The sequence below is a fragment of the Atractosteus spatula genome, chromosome 13 (genome assembly GCF_055471065.1).
Source record: "Atractosteus spatula isolate fAtrSpa1 chromosome 13, fAtrSpa1.hap1, whole genome shotgun sequence".
Taxonomy (NCBI): domain Eukaryota; kingdom Metazoa; phylum Chordata; class Actinopteri; order Semionotiformes; family Lepisosteidae; genus Atractosteus; species Atractosteus spatula.
Window position 1 is genome coordinate 29429201 of NC_142718.1, and position 13883 is coordinate 29443083.

At 36.0% G+C, this 13883-nt stretch overlaps 1 protein-coding gene across 2 annotated transcripts in view; it reads left to right on the forward strand.

Annotated features, from left to right (window-relative positions):
* ly75 (lymphocyte antigen 75) overlaps positions 1–13883 on the forward strand; it is a 30646-nt gene that overhangs the window by 10728 nt on the left and 6035 nt on the right. For both annotated transcript variants that reach the window (XM_088929903.1, XM_088929904.1), the window contains exons 10-26: positions 324–412; positions 518–687; positions 1141–1340; positions 2242–2384; positions 3295–3376; positions 4008–4079; positions 4836–4959; positions 5944–5979; positions 7227–7396; positions 7841–7908; positions 8807–8889; positions 9124–9257; positions 9869–9974; positions 10413–10567; positions 11071–11194; positions 11771–11994; positions 12489–12651. In XM_088929903.1, coding sequence (XP_088786029.1) covers positions 324–412; positions 518–687; positions 1141–1340; positions 2242–2384; positions 3295–3376; positions 4008–4079; positions 4836–4959; positions 5944–5979; positions 7227–7396; positions 7841–7908; positions 8807–8889; positions 9124–9257; positions 9869–9974; positions 10413–10567; positions 11071–11194; positions 11771–11994; positions 12489–12651 — 2143 coding nt within the window. The remainder of the gene's footprint in view (positions 1–323; positions 413–517; positions 688–1140; positions 1341–2241; positions 2385–3294; positions 3377–4007; positions 4080–4835; positions 4960–5943; positions 5980–7226; positions 7397–7840; positions 7909–8806; positions 8890–9123; positions 9258–9868; positions 9975–10412; positions 10568–11070; positions 11195–11770; positions 11995–12488; positions 12652–13883) is intronic.

The window sequence follows — 13883 nt, forward strand, 5'->3', positions numbered from 1 at the left end:
GAGTATACAAAAGACTGAAGATTAGAGGAGGCCATACTGCCTATCTAGTAGCTAATTGATCTCATTCAGCTGACACTATTCTTTTTTTTAGCAAATGGCTTTGGCAACATTAACAGTCTGTTTAACACTGTAAACATTTACAATTTTTTCAGCCTGTATAGGCTTATATCAGTGTTTAATATATTTAAAGTATTGTAGCATGCCACTCATGATACTTGTCTTGATCCTGAAAATGGTCTTCTTTTGAACATAAACTTTTAAAGTTTTTTTTATCTTTTTCAAGGCTGCTAAAGATTGGGTGGTTTTTACTTCTTATGTTACAGAATTGGAAGAGACATGGCAATTCGTGTTATAAAGTGGAAAATAAAGAGGTTATGTTTAAGGATAGATGTGATCTTACAATAAGGAACGGGTAATCATTTCACATTTTTATCATGTCTATTCTTTGTATTTAAATTGATAATCTTTTGGTCTTTGTGACTCTATTCAAACATCATTGTTATTGTACACATTTCAGGTTTGAACAGGCATTTATTAACAGCCTCATTAGAGAAAACATTCGAGAAGAAGCTCAGTACATATGGACAAGCTTTCATGACACAAATGGCACTGGAGACTACCAGTGGCTGACCAAAAATGGAGTAATGGATCGTGTCACATACACTAACTGGAATACATTTGAACCAGGTAGAAAATAAGGGGAGGGGTATTTGTATTGCTTTTTGACCACAAACTACTAAAACTAGGAAAATATTTCAAAATGAGAAATTTTGTAAATAACTTCACTGAGTCATTGCCCTTTCAATGAAAATAATGGGCTGTCCGTTTCCTTTGTTGTTTGACTTGTAATATGTATTTCAAGTTTATTGAGTATATTACATTAAGAACCTGCTAAGGGAGTTGTAACTTATGATATTTAGTGGGTTTTTACTGTTGTGAATGAGTCCTCTTGCTGCCAAAACAAGTGAAAAGTTTCTGTCCATGTATCCAAGCATGAATGCAAATATTTTCTTTGTTTGACTGGGAGACAAATGGTTCAAACTAAGCAATAGGTGAAATAAACTATTGCCTAGTAGTTGTTTAAACCTGTGGATGCAGAAAGAAAGTAAAACTTATGTAACCCAAGCTGTGTTGTTACAGCTCACCTCAAGGGCTGTGTTGCAATGTCTGCTGGCAAGGCCCTGGGAAAGTGGGAGGTCAAGAATTGTGACACTTTTAAAGCCATCTCCATCTGCAAGATGGACATCGAGTCTCGCACAGAACCAGAACCTGAACCCAATCCTGATGCCCCTTGTCCTCCTGGTTGGCAGTCTCAAAAAGGCCTTCTTTACTGTTATAAGGTTAGTAAAAATGATTTAGACAACATGCAAATCTTGGTTCATATGACAATGGAAAATCTCTTAACAGTCTGCTGTCTTAGAAGGGATAGAGTAAACCTGGTGGCAATAACATGCTCCACTACTCCAAATTTTTCATATCTGAATTCACTTACCCTGGTTTATCAACGAGCTTTGTGATGGCAGTTCTAAGTCAAGACTGTGACTTAGATGTTTTGAGATAGCCTTCTGCAAGTGACATAGGTGTTCCACTTCCAATAGACCATTTGTTGTGCGTCACGATAGTCAAGATAGGAGCTCTGTGACCTGAATTCCACATTCCTTATACAACCAACCTGTTAATCTTCCAGTGGACTGCAGCATCTCAGTTTTTTCTCCGAGGATGAGAATTCTTGCCACTTTGTGTGCTCTCAAAAATCAGCTGGATGTAGACAATGTTGAGCCTGTGAGGTGATACATTCCCATTTGTCCCAGCGCACATCTCTGCTGCACTCCATGTGGAAAAAAAAATGACCGGACACTGTTGTTTTTTCCACAATCGCAACCTTAATGCACCAGCTCTCTTGATGTTTAAGGGTGACATATGCATGGCAGGGATACCTGATTGTTGAAAATGTACAGTAGACATTGCGTTTGCAGCAACATGACTTTGTTTCAGAGCCAGCAGCCAAGATTCAACAGAAAGTACTAGTGATTTAAGTTCCTCAGCTCATATATAGAACAGGAAATATTACTTAAAATGTTAAAAATTACAACAGCATTGTACATCGCACAGTTGATAGTTATTGCCATCATCATTGCAGAGTGTTGTGCAACCTTTTAAACTTGCGGCTAACACTCTTTCTCCCATGTGGAACATAGAAAGGTCATGCCTTTATAAGGCTTTGTACTGCTGTGTTTTCAGGTTTTTCATCATGAAAGAATAGTTCGTAAGAGGACTTGGGAAGAAGCAGAGAGGTTCTGTGAAGCGCTAGGAGCCCATTTGCCCAGTTTCAGCCACCATGAGGAGATGGAAGCCCTACATTACTTGTTAAGGGACACAATCAGGTCATTTTGTATATTCTTTTTTACTTATTTTTTTTCAGTGTGAAAGTGCACTTAAGTAACCAGGAACTTTACATACAGTAATAATATGCCCATATTTGATTTTATTTCCTTTTCTGCAGAGTCCAGCATGTAAATATATTTAGTGGAATTATCTGTAAATTGCACAATACGGCACCTGTTAGGTATTCTTGTGTGTGGATCAGTGATGTAAGATTAAGCAATAATCCTGCAAGCAAAGAGTCTGCACTTTATTCTTCAATCAGGTCTGACTACTCTGTTTAGTGTACATTTAAACTGGCAGATCATAACGACAATTAAAAAAAACCAGAAGGCACAGAACGTTTTGTGCTGTACTGTGTGTGTGTCCTTGTAGCAGTCCCAGACAGAGAGAGACCTCATTGTTAGTGTCAAAAACAGAGACTCCAGATGTTTTCTTCTCCTACACGTGGTACATTGTTACCAGATGAATTAAAGCTACAGCTCAGAACCCCTGCAGTGACACTATCTTCTCCCTGTGGACTATGTCAGTGATGCTTCAGCTGTGTTTATTTTTAGAGTTTTTCAAGTGCATCCAATTATGAATCATCCACTGCAGTTAGTATGCAAAACCAGTGTAATTCATGGTCTGTTTCTACTCTGTATTCAAAATCTGTGTACCACTTTGTCAACTATTCATATGCTTTTATCAAATGAGACCATTGTTCTTCTTAAAACAATTGTATCCTGCCTTGTTCATCAAGTTATAAAGGACATGCTGTGGCACAGTCCTTATTGGACTAAACTAGGAAATTGGTCTGAATATAAAACGTCCACTTAAAACACAAAATATTTACTTATACAGTATCTATGCAAGTTATTTTAATTTTTGTTAGAGCCATTTTCATATTGTTTTAATTTTGCTTCTAAACAGTAACAATAGATTTTTTTGGACTGGATTGAATAAGAGAAACCCAGAATCTGAAAACATGTGGGAATGGAGTGATAACAGACCAGTAAGTTTTATACATTTTAATTGTGCATCATTTACTTATTAATTGTATATAGTTGAAGGAAGTCTTACTTGTATTTCATCATAAATGTGTTTAGAATTAATTACATTTGCTAACTGTTATTATATATCATTAAAACATTTTAAAAATACCTATGAGACTACAAGTTAATGTACAGTAGTTCACTGTAGCCAGCATAACTATTTTAGTTAATATTTCAATTTGGAACACAGTAGATTAAGAATTAGTTATTGCACAGCATTTTGACTGATAAGATCAAAGCTATGTTGTAGAAAGTAACTTTCATACAGCACTTGTATTGCAAAATAATAACTGATGAAGTTTTGTCTGTCCCTTTGTAACTAGTGCCTGACATTATATTTTTGAGCACAAGTCTCCCTGATTATGAGGGATAATCAAGTATTATGTATCAATGCCATGATGATGTCATTATTAGGGTGGAAAAGAGCTTTCCTTTTTAGAAAAACAGTGGTACAGTAAATGCAATAATAGTAATGCATAATCACATATTTGAAACACACAGCAAAAACATTATTTTACTAAGGTTGGGGAATTAATATTTCAATTAACATTCCAATGAACATTGACAGTGTGGCTTTTTGTTGTGTTTTAGGTCTCCTCAGTTGTTTTTTCAGAAGAGTTTCATGAAGATGATGATTATGATCGTGACTGCGTTGCATTTAAGGTAGAATACAAGTCATGAATTTACTTTGTTTGACCTGATCATTTACCAAAACAGCAATTTATTATTTCTCCACGCTACCTGCTTTTCTTAGCTGTTTTTTATTTGCATCTTCAGTGTGTTATGGTTTGGCATTTATTAGGGACACAAACATGCTTAACGCCTTTGTTTTCTTGTAATTAGTTATGAGTCACCTGCATTTTTCATCTTGCCAAATGGAATTGAAAAACCAGTTAAACAATGATTTTAAATGCTTGCCCAGTGTTGCAGGATAATAATTTTTCTTTTGTTTTAGTTCGTTACTTGCTGTATTTTATTGCACTTGCTCTTACCTGCAATCATGTCTATTGTTTTCCTTGTACTAGTGTTGCTGTACTTAATATAGAATTTGTTAACTGTACAGTATATGTTGCCATGGATAAGGGCATCTACTAAGCAAATTAATAAAATAACGGGAGAAAAACTTAATGCTACTTAAATATGTTATATAATATAAATCAAATCTAATTGTGTAGATACTTTAACTGTAATGTTTGAGACAAGGAGGGAATATAACAACATTATTGGTTATATAGGTACAACAAGGAGTCGATTTTTAAACCTGTGCAGCAATTAAAAGTTGTTTTTTTTATTTCTGAAGAAACATTATCTGGCATATACTGTATTAACATTTTGACATGCACTTATTTGACTAAATTGCAAATTAAAATTCTACTTAACGTTTTCTAATTCCCAGTTTTGTCCTGTCTTTTCCAATAGACACAGAAGAGAACACTTACGCCTTTCTTCATGATTCTGTTTCACGATTTAGTGACTAAGGATTTTTATGCACATCCCTTCAGTTGTGATGCCAAACTCGAGTGGATATGTCAGATACCAAGAGGTGAATGGATTGGTTAAATGTGGGTCACATTTGTCAGTACACAAAAATCCTAAATCTTTGATTTATATTTAAAAGTTTGGCTCTTCCATGACTCTTACATATCATTTGTTCTCAGAGTGTTCAAAAATATCTCATCAGTCGTTAGCATGCACCACTCAATTAGTAGTCTCTTGGAGTACAGGAAGGTTCTTTTAGCTCTGGTAGCTTAAGGAGTTCTGTTTCCAGCCAGCTCTGGTTGGAAGTTCTGAGAGTATATGGCAGAATCCGTATAGCACTGCCAGCACAGGAGGGTGACAAAGGGTTGGTGGAGTTCACTGAGATAGCTTTGGCACCAATGACCAATGTTTGCTGGCTAGGTGCCTGAAAGAATGGGTTTTGTCAGCAAGAGCTGTGTTTGACCTCTAGTTGACACCAAAGCCCTACAATTTGTATTTTGGCCTCACAGCATAAAGAGAGGCAGATGACTTGGCAAAACGGGGTATATTAGAGTGAAAATGGGGTTATTATTATGTTGCATTGCACTTCAGGCAGAATATAATTGGCTTTTCTAAACTGAATGTTATAAAGGGAGGAGAGAATCAAAGATAATCTAAATAAAAAACAATCATGGTGATATTATCAGAATGATCTCAACACGATATAGATATGATTGATTATTAATAAAAAGTTGCACCACTTTAAGAAGAAGTGGCTTGGTGTTTGGCTGCTTATTTTAGACAAGTGATAACAAGAACTAGTCTGGATGGATCTACTTACAGTATCTCCCTCTGCTTTATTCCCGTCATTGATTTCAACCACAAACATATCAAAAGTGAAATTAACCGCTAATCGCCAAATTAACAAAAATAAAATAAAAAGTCCAAAATCTCAAGTCCTAAGTAAGCATAACACATGATTGCCAAGAAAAAATTCTAGGATGCTTGTTTAGTTAGAAGAAAATAGCCTTGTTGTTGCATTTTATATGTTCATTTTTAATATTCACAGGTGTGAAGCCAAAGACTCCAGAGTGGTATAATCCTGGTAAGTTTATACTGGGGAAGGGAGTTCATATTGTAGTTCCACTGTCGTAAATTCAGTAGTAAGGAGATTGCTTAACTGTGCAAGTACACTTCCCTAAAATTCAAAAATAGATAAGAGAATACAGACACTATGGAAACTCTAAGTGAGCAAAATCCTATTAGAAATATCAGCATAGCAGCTGCAACAACAACATCTTATATCAAATCATAGTCTGCTTTAGTCTGAACTATTGTACTTTGTCAGTGGGCTTCATTTCACAGAAAATCAAGTAAGGAAATTATTTGACTTAAGCATAATGTAATTTATTTTTCCATGAACTCACTTATCAGGCATGTTGCTGTCTTCCTCTGCATATAACAGTAGTTAATATATTAAGCACTTGAGCACTGTAATTTTTTTGTCTGACATTGTTTGTGAAGGGGCTGTTAAAAACAGGAGATAAATAGTAGTAGTCTGATTTTCAGTTTGAAAGGGGTAATCACTCAGGCAGGGGGCATTGACTTTATAGTATTGAAGTAGAACATAAAACATACTTATATATATTATTGATGGAAAATATATATATATATAATTTATCTGTATCCAACACAACAATTTAATTCAAGCACATTGTGTAATGTGTCGGCTGTCTTAACATATCTTAAGCAGCTCCAACAATTACAGCTACACATCAAAGGACAGGACTTGAGACAGGACCAACCGGTCATCTCATGCTACATATCAAAGGACAGCTACACATCAAAGGACAGGACTTGAGACAGGACCAACCGGTCAACTAATGCTACATATCAAAGGACAGCTACACATCAAAGGACAGGACTTGAGACAGGACCAACCGGTCAACTAATGCTACATATCAAAGGGCAAGACGAATACACATGAAGCTGTGAAACAAAACAACTTCCTGAGATCATACTGTATATAAGAGCTGGGAAACCCTTGCAGTTTGTCTGTCCTGCGGGGCAGACCCAACGCACGTTGATGTCATTATTGAGCTCAATAAAACAACTGAATCCACAAAGACTGTGTCCTGCTCCTTGGATGAAGTATTTCCCACAACAGTACACAGTACAAGGGTATGATTTGTGTTGCCTACAAAAGGTTGCATATTGGGGGTAAATGAGATCTGAATAGCAGAAGTGAACAAAAATAAGTTTTTGTTTTCGTTAGGTTAACTAAACTTTGAAAAAGCATTTTACATAAATTGAATGGTCCCCTTGTTTATGTATTGTGTATAATTTTTGCAGGAGGACATCATGAAACATCAATATTTATTGACGGAGATGAATTCTGGTTTGTGAATGATACAATTCTGTCCTATGATGAAGCTCAATTATATTGCAAAACCAACGAAAGCAAGCTGGCAGCTCCACAGACTTTCAGTGCAGCACTAAAAATAAATGAAAAGCTGTCTGAGGTATTAACACTGAAACAAATATCACAGCAGTGTAAAATAAGAGGCATTTCTTAAAATTGCTTACTTTTACTTCAGAGGTCACTTTTTTACAGACATTTATTAGGTAGTTAAGAAAAATTCTGCTCTTAGATTCTATATTCTTTAAAAATACTGGAGAGATATTTACAGTCTATTTCCATACTAATCAAAATAGGTACTGCAGCCACTATGACTGCTACAACATAATACAACAATAATAATAATCCCTACTTTAACTGGGATGTTTTTCTTTAATTATACTTGTTTTTTAATGAAACCTTTGAGATCCTGTATATTGACCATCAACTAATTCTCAGAGGTTTAGTGCCAATACATGTTCTGTACTCTTAAGAAGGCTCTGTATACAGTTATAACATTTATATTTGGATTTTGTGCTTATTGCATTTCTATATATTTTTATTTAAGATTTCTAGAAATATCCAGCAGGGTTGGTGGGTGAATATGCGTGATGCTGAGCACATGTATCCCATAGGGTAAGTCTGCTAGTTATAAAATTCAGAAGATTAGTTGACAACAATTTAAGACGCATCAAAGAAACTTAAGTAAATCTTAGTTAAATTAATTATTGGTTGATTCAAACCTATGCAGCCTTTCTTCTTAGATGTTGGAGATCGTAACTTAGATGTGTAAAAAAAGACAACTCTTTTTTTAAAATAAATTTTAGGAACTGAAAACGGTTCAACGAATCCCATTTGTGTGGGAGTTAATTATGTAACTCAGAACTTGGCAAACTCCTAATTATTGAGAATCCAATTGCCATGTTTTGCTTCCTTCTCCTGGAGTCCTATGTGGATGTGCTGAAAAGAAGGAAGCAGAAAAGGTGTTGCTGAGGGGTGGAAAGGGGATAACCAATTGACAGAATGTAGCCATTATGGATTTTTTGGCCACGTTATACAGGGTAGATTAATCAATCAAGAATAATTTTAATGTATCAACATCTAACAGGTATGCTTAGTCGACCAATCATTAGAGCACCTTTCAATTACTTAACTGCTTGGCAGATGGTTTAGATGAAACAATCAGAGGGCATGCATCATAGATCCTTGGCAATAGTAGTTAGCCAATCACATGCCTGTACTGGTTGCACTGTATGTGCCACCTAGGATCACAAATCAGTCAGGTGCACTGGTAACACTTTAAGGCTGTGTGATAGTTTCACACAACGCTATTTCTATGCATGATCTGTTTTGGCATAGATATCAGTTTTTCTGCATCTGTAAAACAAAATCTTTTGTCAGAGTGTGTTCTAATTTTGTTTTTATTTCATTTCTATGTTTTCATCAAAAAACATTTAAATTAGAAATTCAATGCTGATTAAAAGGAGAAACTGATACTTAAACTGATTATGGAAATGCCCATTTTCTCTCGCAGGTTTCCTCATGGGAGAATTTATCCTTTTATGATGCCTTTTCTGGGCACGTGTACTTTTATGACTCCACAATCCATGTTTCCAGGTAAATAAAAATATTAGTTTAATAATTCTGTGATTAATATTAGCTGTTCTTTCAAAAATGCTGTAATGCTGTTAGTTTTATTTGAATTTGCACAGTTGCAAAAATGTTAAAGCAGAACCAAGCCTTTTTCTGAACAGTTGTTCAGTACACTGCATTTTCACAAAGACTTTAAACATTTTACATTTACTTAAATGTACATGGTAACAGCTGATTCCTTGGTACTGTGATCTCCAGGTATTATGGGACATAACTGTGAGCTTCGCCTGCCTTTTGTGTGTCAAAAAATCAACTCAACACTGATGGAGACTGGCCCACTGGGACATTCTAACAAGACGTGCCCAAATAATTCTCTTTCTCTTGGAGAAAAGGTAATTGTCACAATGATACACAGCTGCAGAACAGGAAATAAAGTTTCATTTTAAATATGAAGAGAGCTTTTAATGGTTAGTTTTAATGTTTTAATTTTCTGTTTACATTTCCAGTTCTTTCATTACTGTTTTAGCAGCTGTGATTCCCCCTACCTTAAAAAAAAATCAGTCCTGAACCTTCAATTTGGACTTCACTCTGCACACATTTTTGTTCCAGAAAATGCCATTCCCTTGCAGGCCAAAAATCAATGAGGTTCTTAAAAGGGAAATTATCCACAACCCATGTATTGGACTGTTCTGACAACTTTACATTCCACAATTAAGTTATTTTTTTAATTTATTGTGTTATTTACAGTTGTGGTTTAAATATGTAGAATGTTGATCTTTAGATTTTTAAGACTTTTCATTTTTGTAATGTGTTTCTTGAATTATAATTATCAGAATACACTCTCAGAGGAAACATTAAATCTAAAAGACAATAGATACATCACTGGTATTTATGAGTTTGCTAAAGTGCTGTGGAGATAATGGAGTAACAACAAAAATGGAAATTCAGGATGTGCAGGGTGAAAATAAGAAAAGAAAGTATAATATTTAATTTTCATTTGTAGTGTTACACTGCAATTAAACCCCGTTACCTGACATTTGAAAAAGCAAATGAATTGTGCATGTCACTTGGTGGAACACTTCCAAGCATCTCAAGTCAAGCCGAACAAGGTGGGTTCATCTAACAAACGTTATATCTGAAAAGGGGGAAGATGCAGTATTCTTTAAACTGAGAGCAGAGGTCATCTTCCTTCTTCCACTTTGGAAGTACAATAGCTTATACAGTACAAGAAATAGCGTCCTAGGTAATACATGCTGTGAATCATATTTTATAATGGTAGTATTATACAAATAAAGTATTTTATTCTTTGTTTTTAAACCACATCTAGGGTGCTAAATTGCTGTATGCTTTAGTGCATTCTTGTAGAATTGAAATTCAGAGGGAGTGAAGAAACAGTGTTTAATGACAGTAAGGTTTGTGCAGTATAGGAGATTCATACATGTTCTATACAAAGAAAGAGTTAGCTACACTAAGTATCAAGAGCTTACTCTGCAGTTCTTTGAACTGACACTTTTTTTTCTCCATCTGTGCTCCGTTTCTGTTCGCAGATTTTGTTACCTCATTACTGCACGGCCTGCAAAGTAAAGTGTGGGTTGGCTTGAAGATGACGCGTACTTCTCTCCGGTGGACTGATAATTCCCCAGTCACATATGTCAATTTCCACCCCCTGCTTCATCGAAACCAACGGCGAATTAAGATCGATGCAAGTTGAATCCCCCCTTCATTTTGTCTGTAGATCTCAAAAAACAGGTCTTCATTGAAGTGTTTGTCATTAAAATGATATATGGTGGCACAGTGGTTAGCATTGCTGCCTTGTAGCGCTGGGACCCTGGGTTCAATTCCAGACCTGGAGTGCTGTCTGTGTGGAGTTTGTATGTTCTCCTCATGTTCACATGGGTTTCCTCCACGTGCACAGTACAAAGACATACTGGTTGGTTAGGGTGAGGCTTCTGGCTTCTGGGAAAATTGGCCCTGGTGTGTTTGTGTCTGTGTCTGTGAGTGTACCCTGTAATGGCCTGGCATCCCGTTTAGGGTGTACCCTGCCTTGCGCCTGTTGCTTGCCGGGCTAGGTTCCAGCTCCCTCGTGACCCTGAATAGCATGAAGCAATTAGAAAATTGGATGGATGTTACATAAAGAAAAATGATATAGGGTTCCTTTAAGAGGCATTACTACGATTATAAATAACTTCTGTTTTTTCATTGTAGCCTCGCAACCCAGACAGTGTGTGTGTATATGTCCTCAATGATGCCCGTTCAACTTTTGTGGGGACCTGGGATTTCACTGCTTGTAATGATGCGCAATATATGGCAGCATGCCAGTTTTACACAGGTACATAGTAATAAACGCTATTTTATATAGAGCCTTTAAAGGTGGCTTCTCAAAGCACTTAAATGATGAGGATGAAGAAAGAAGTATTAGATGAAGATGAAGAATATTTTTCTATCCTAAAGGTTAAAAAACATTATCTTGCAGTTACAGTGCCAAGTAGGGCTTCCTGATGTTATTCAGATCAAAGCATTATTAAATTAACTTATGTGCTCTGGCAGGTTTCTGAGGCGTTAGAAGAATAATAACCAACATAAACTGATCTGGTTTTGTTTTTGTCCAAGGTGACTTAAATTCACAAAACACAATAAAATGAATCCAATGCAACTAAAAACACAGTTGCATAAAAAAGATTAGACTTGAAAAGACCGCATTGTTCTTCTGCAAAGCTTTATTGAGTACATGCAGCAGACACAGGGATTAAAGGATCTACAAGTTCTATTTGTGCAGGCCTGTCTTGAGAAGACTCCTGAGAGTGGTTAGAGGATACAGTATTTAGAAAATGTCTGAAGTTAATAACTAGTTTTATTTATTAGGGAAAAGAAAAACCTAACTATATTGCATTTCATTTCTTTTTAGATAAACCAGTTCAGCCAGAATTCGCACAGGACACCGAGGTTAATGTTGCAGACCACAGATTCAGAATTATCTGGAAAAATGTCACATGGTATGAGGCGCTTAAGCAGTGCGAACAGTACAATATGGAGCTGGCGAGCATCTCAGACACCTACCAGCAGTCTCGCCTCACTGTGAAAGTCAACCAGTACACACAACCCCTGTGGATTGGTCTCTTCAGTGAAGATGTATGAGTGCATTTTCTTGTCTCTCCAATTCTAGTAAAGTGTCTTATGATTCTTATAATACACTAGTTCCTAAAGTGCAATGATAATGAATCTGTAGATCACCTTTTGTTAGTGATTTGCATTGGCTAGCAAATAAACGTAGTTTAAAAATACTGTTGGAATTAATCTTAGTGAACTGGCATTCCTAATCTTCCATGCATACAGTATTTGATATGTTACCAGGTCTGGTGCAGATCCTTATCTCTAGGATGAGAGGAATGCTCTAAAATCGCATTTCATACCCGGAAGCTTGAATTTAAAGTTAGAAACATTTTATCTACTTTAAGTCATCTTTAAGTCATCTAAGTACTTTAAGTATCTATTTTAAGTCACAGTTTGGCATCGGGATCAAAATCCTTTTAACAGTTCTTAAATCGGGGCAAGTATTAAATGGGTCCAGTCAATGAGGTCTCTTGGTGGCATAGTTGAACACTTTCCTACCTGTTTGTTCCTAGAATGGGGTCCACTACCGCTGGTCAGATGGCAGCCACACAGTCTACAGTCGCTGGTCTGAGGAAGCACACAGTGGAGGTTGTGTTTACCTGGACACAGGTGGCTTCTGGAAAGCCACTGAGTGTGAAGAGCAGCTTTCAGGAGCCATTTGCCACATTCCTAAAAGCAAGTATTTTATAGAGGGTGTAGTTTAGTTTTGGATCCCTAGAGCATTGTATCTTTTGATTTTGGAAGAAGGGGGCATAGAGCTTTCATATACAGTTGCATATCTGGGTAAATAACACCCTCTCCTGGGGTTATGTAAGACTTGATATATGTTTATTTGACTTTCCATAAAAGCCTCCCTCAGATCCAATAATACAATTTTGGAGTTAAAGAAAGCTTATGTATGTACAGAGCAAGCATTGCAACAAGCTCTTTCCACTGATGAAGGGTTCAGTCAGGTGGCCGTGCCTTATCACAAATGTGGTAAACCTCTGCTTATTAACTGGTGCTTTTTTTTAAAGTGTTTTGCAATCTTGTCAGGGAAGTATTTCAGTTGTGATTTTATTGTTACTTATTTACTGTGTATTTAATTTTGTGTTTAATTATTGTGTAGTGCAGGGTAATAGTATTTATAAATTAATTGAATGGTGGTTTCTCTCTACAGTGTTTAAATATGTTTTAGTGTACGGTATGTTTATGCTATTCTGTGTTTATTATTCTAATTATAGGGTTTAAAACTTTATTTCAAATAAAACATTTATAAATACAGGGAATAGTAATTCTTTGTTTTCACGCAACAGCTAAGAAATGTTAATTTCTGAATTATGCAAAATTTAGGTGATAAAAAGACTTGTGGAAAGGAATTATGTAAGTCATGGAAAAGGTGTGCAACTTTAGTTTGTTATGGGATTGAGATTGGAAAATGAGGAAGCTAAATCTCTCCCCCCTTCCCACTGTAAATCACTTGTCTTTCCAACAAAAGCTGGGATATACTATAGAAAGATTCTCAATTACTTTGAAATGGAAGTTCAGAAGAATGGCCGCTATTCAAAACAGAATTTTATAGGAGTAAGTAACAAATGAAAATTAAGGTGAACAGGATTTATGAGGGAAAGCAATTCTGTAAACAAGAGTTGGGGTGTCTGAAACACTGCTCAAGAGATACTTTAGGATCTTTCAAGGTGCAGCTGGTTGAGATTCTTAAAACAGTTGGCCAACAAATGAGCTACATGGACCAAATAGACTTCTCTCATTTGTAAACTTTCATTTTTCAATCATATGTAGGAATCCTCAAATGTATTTCTACACAGCAGTCAAATACAATTTTGAGAGTCTGGAACAAGTTACACAGTCACATTGTTGAAGCGGATTAGATATTAATTATAATTATTATAATGGACTCTTTTGGTATG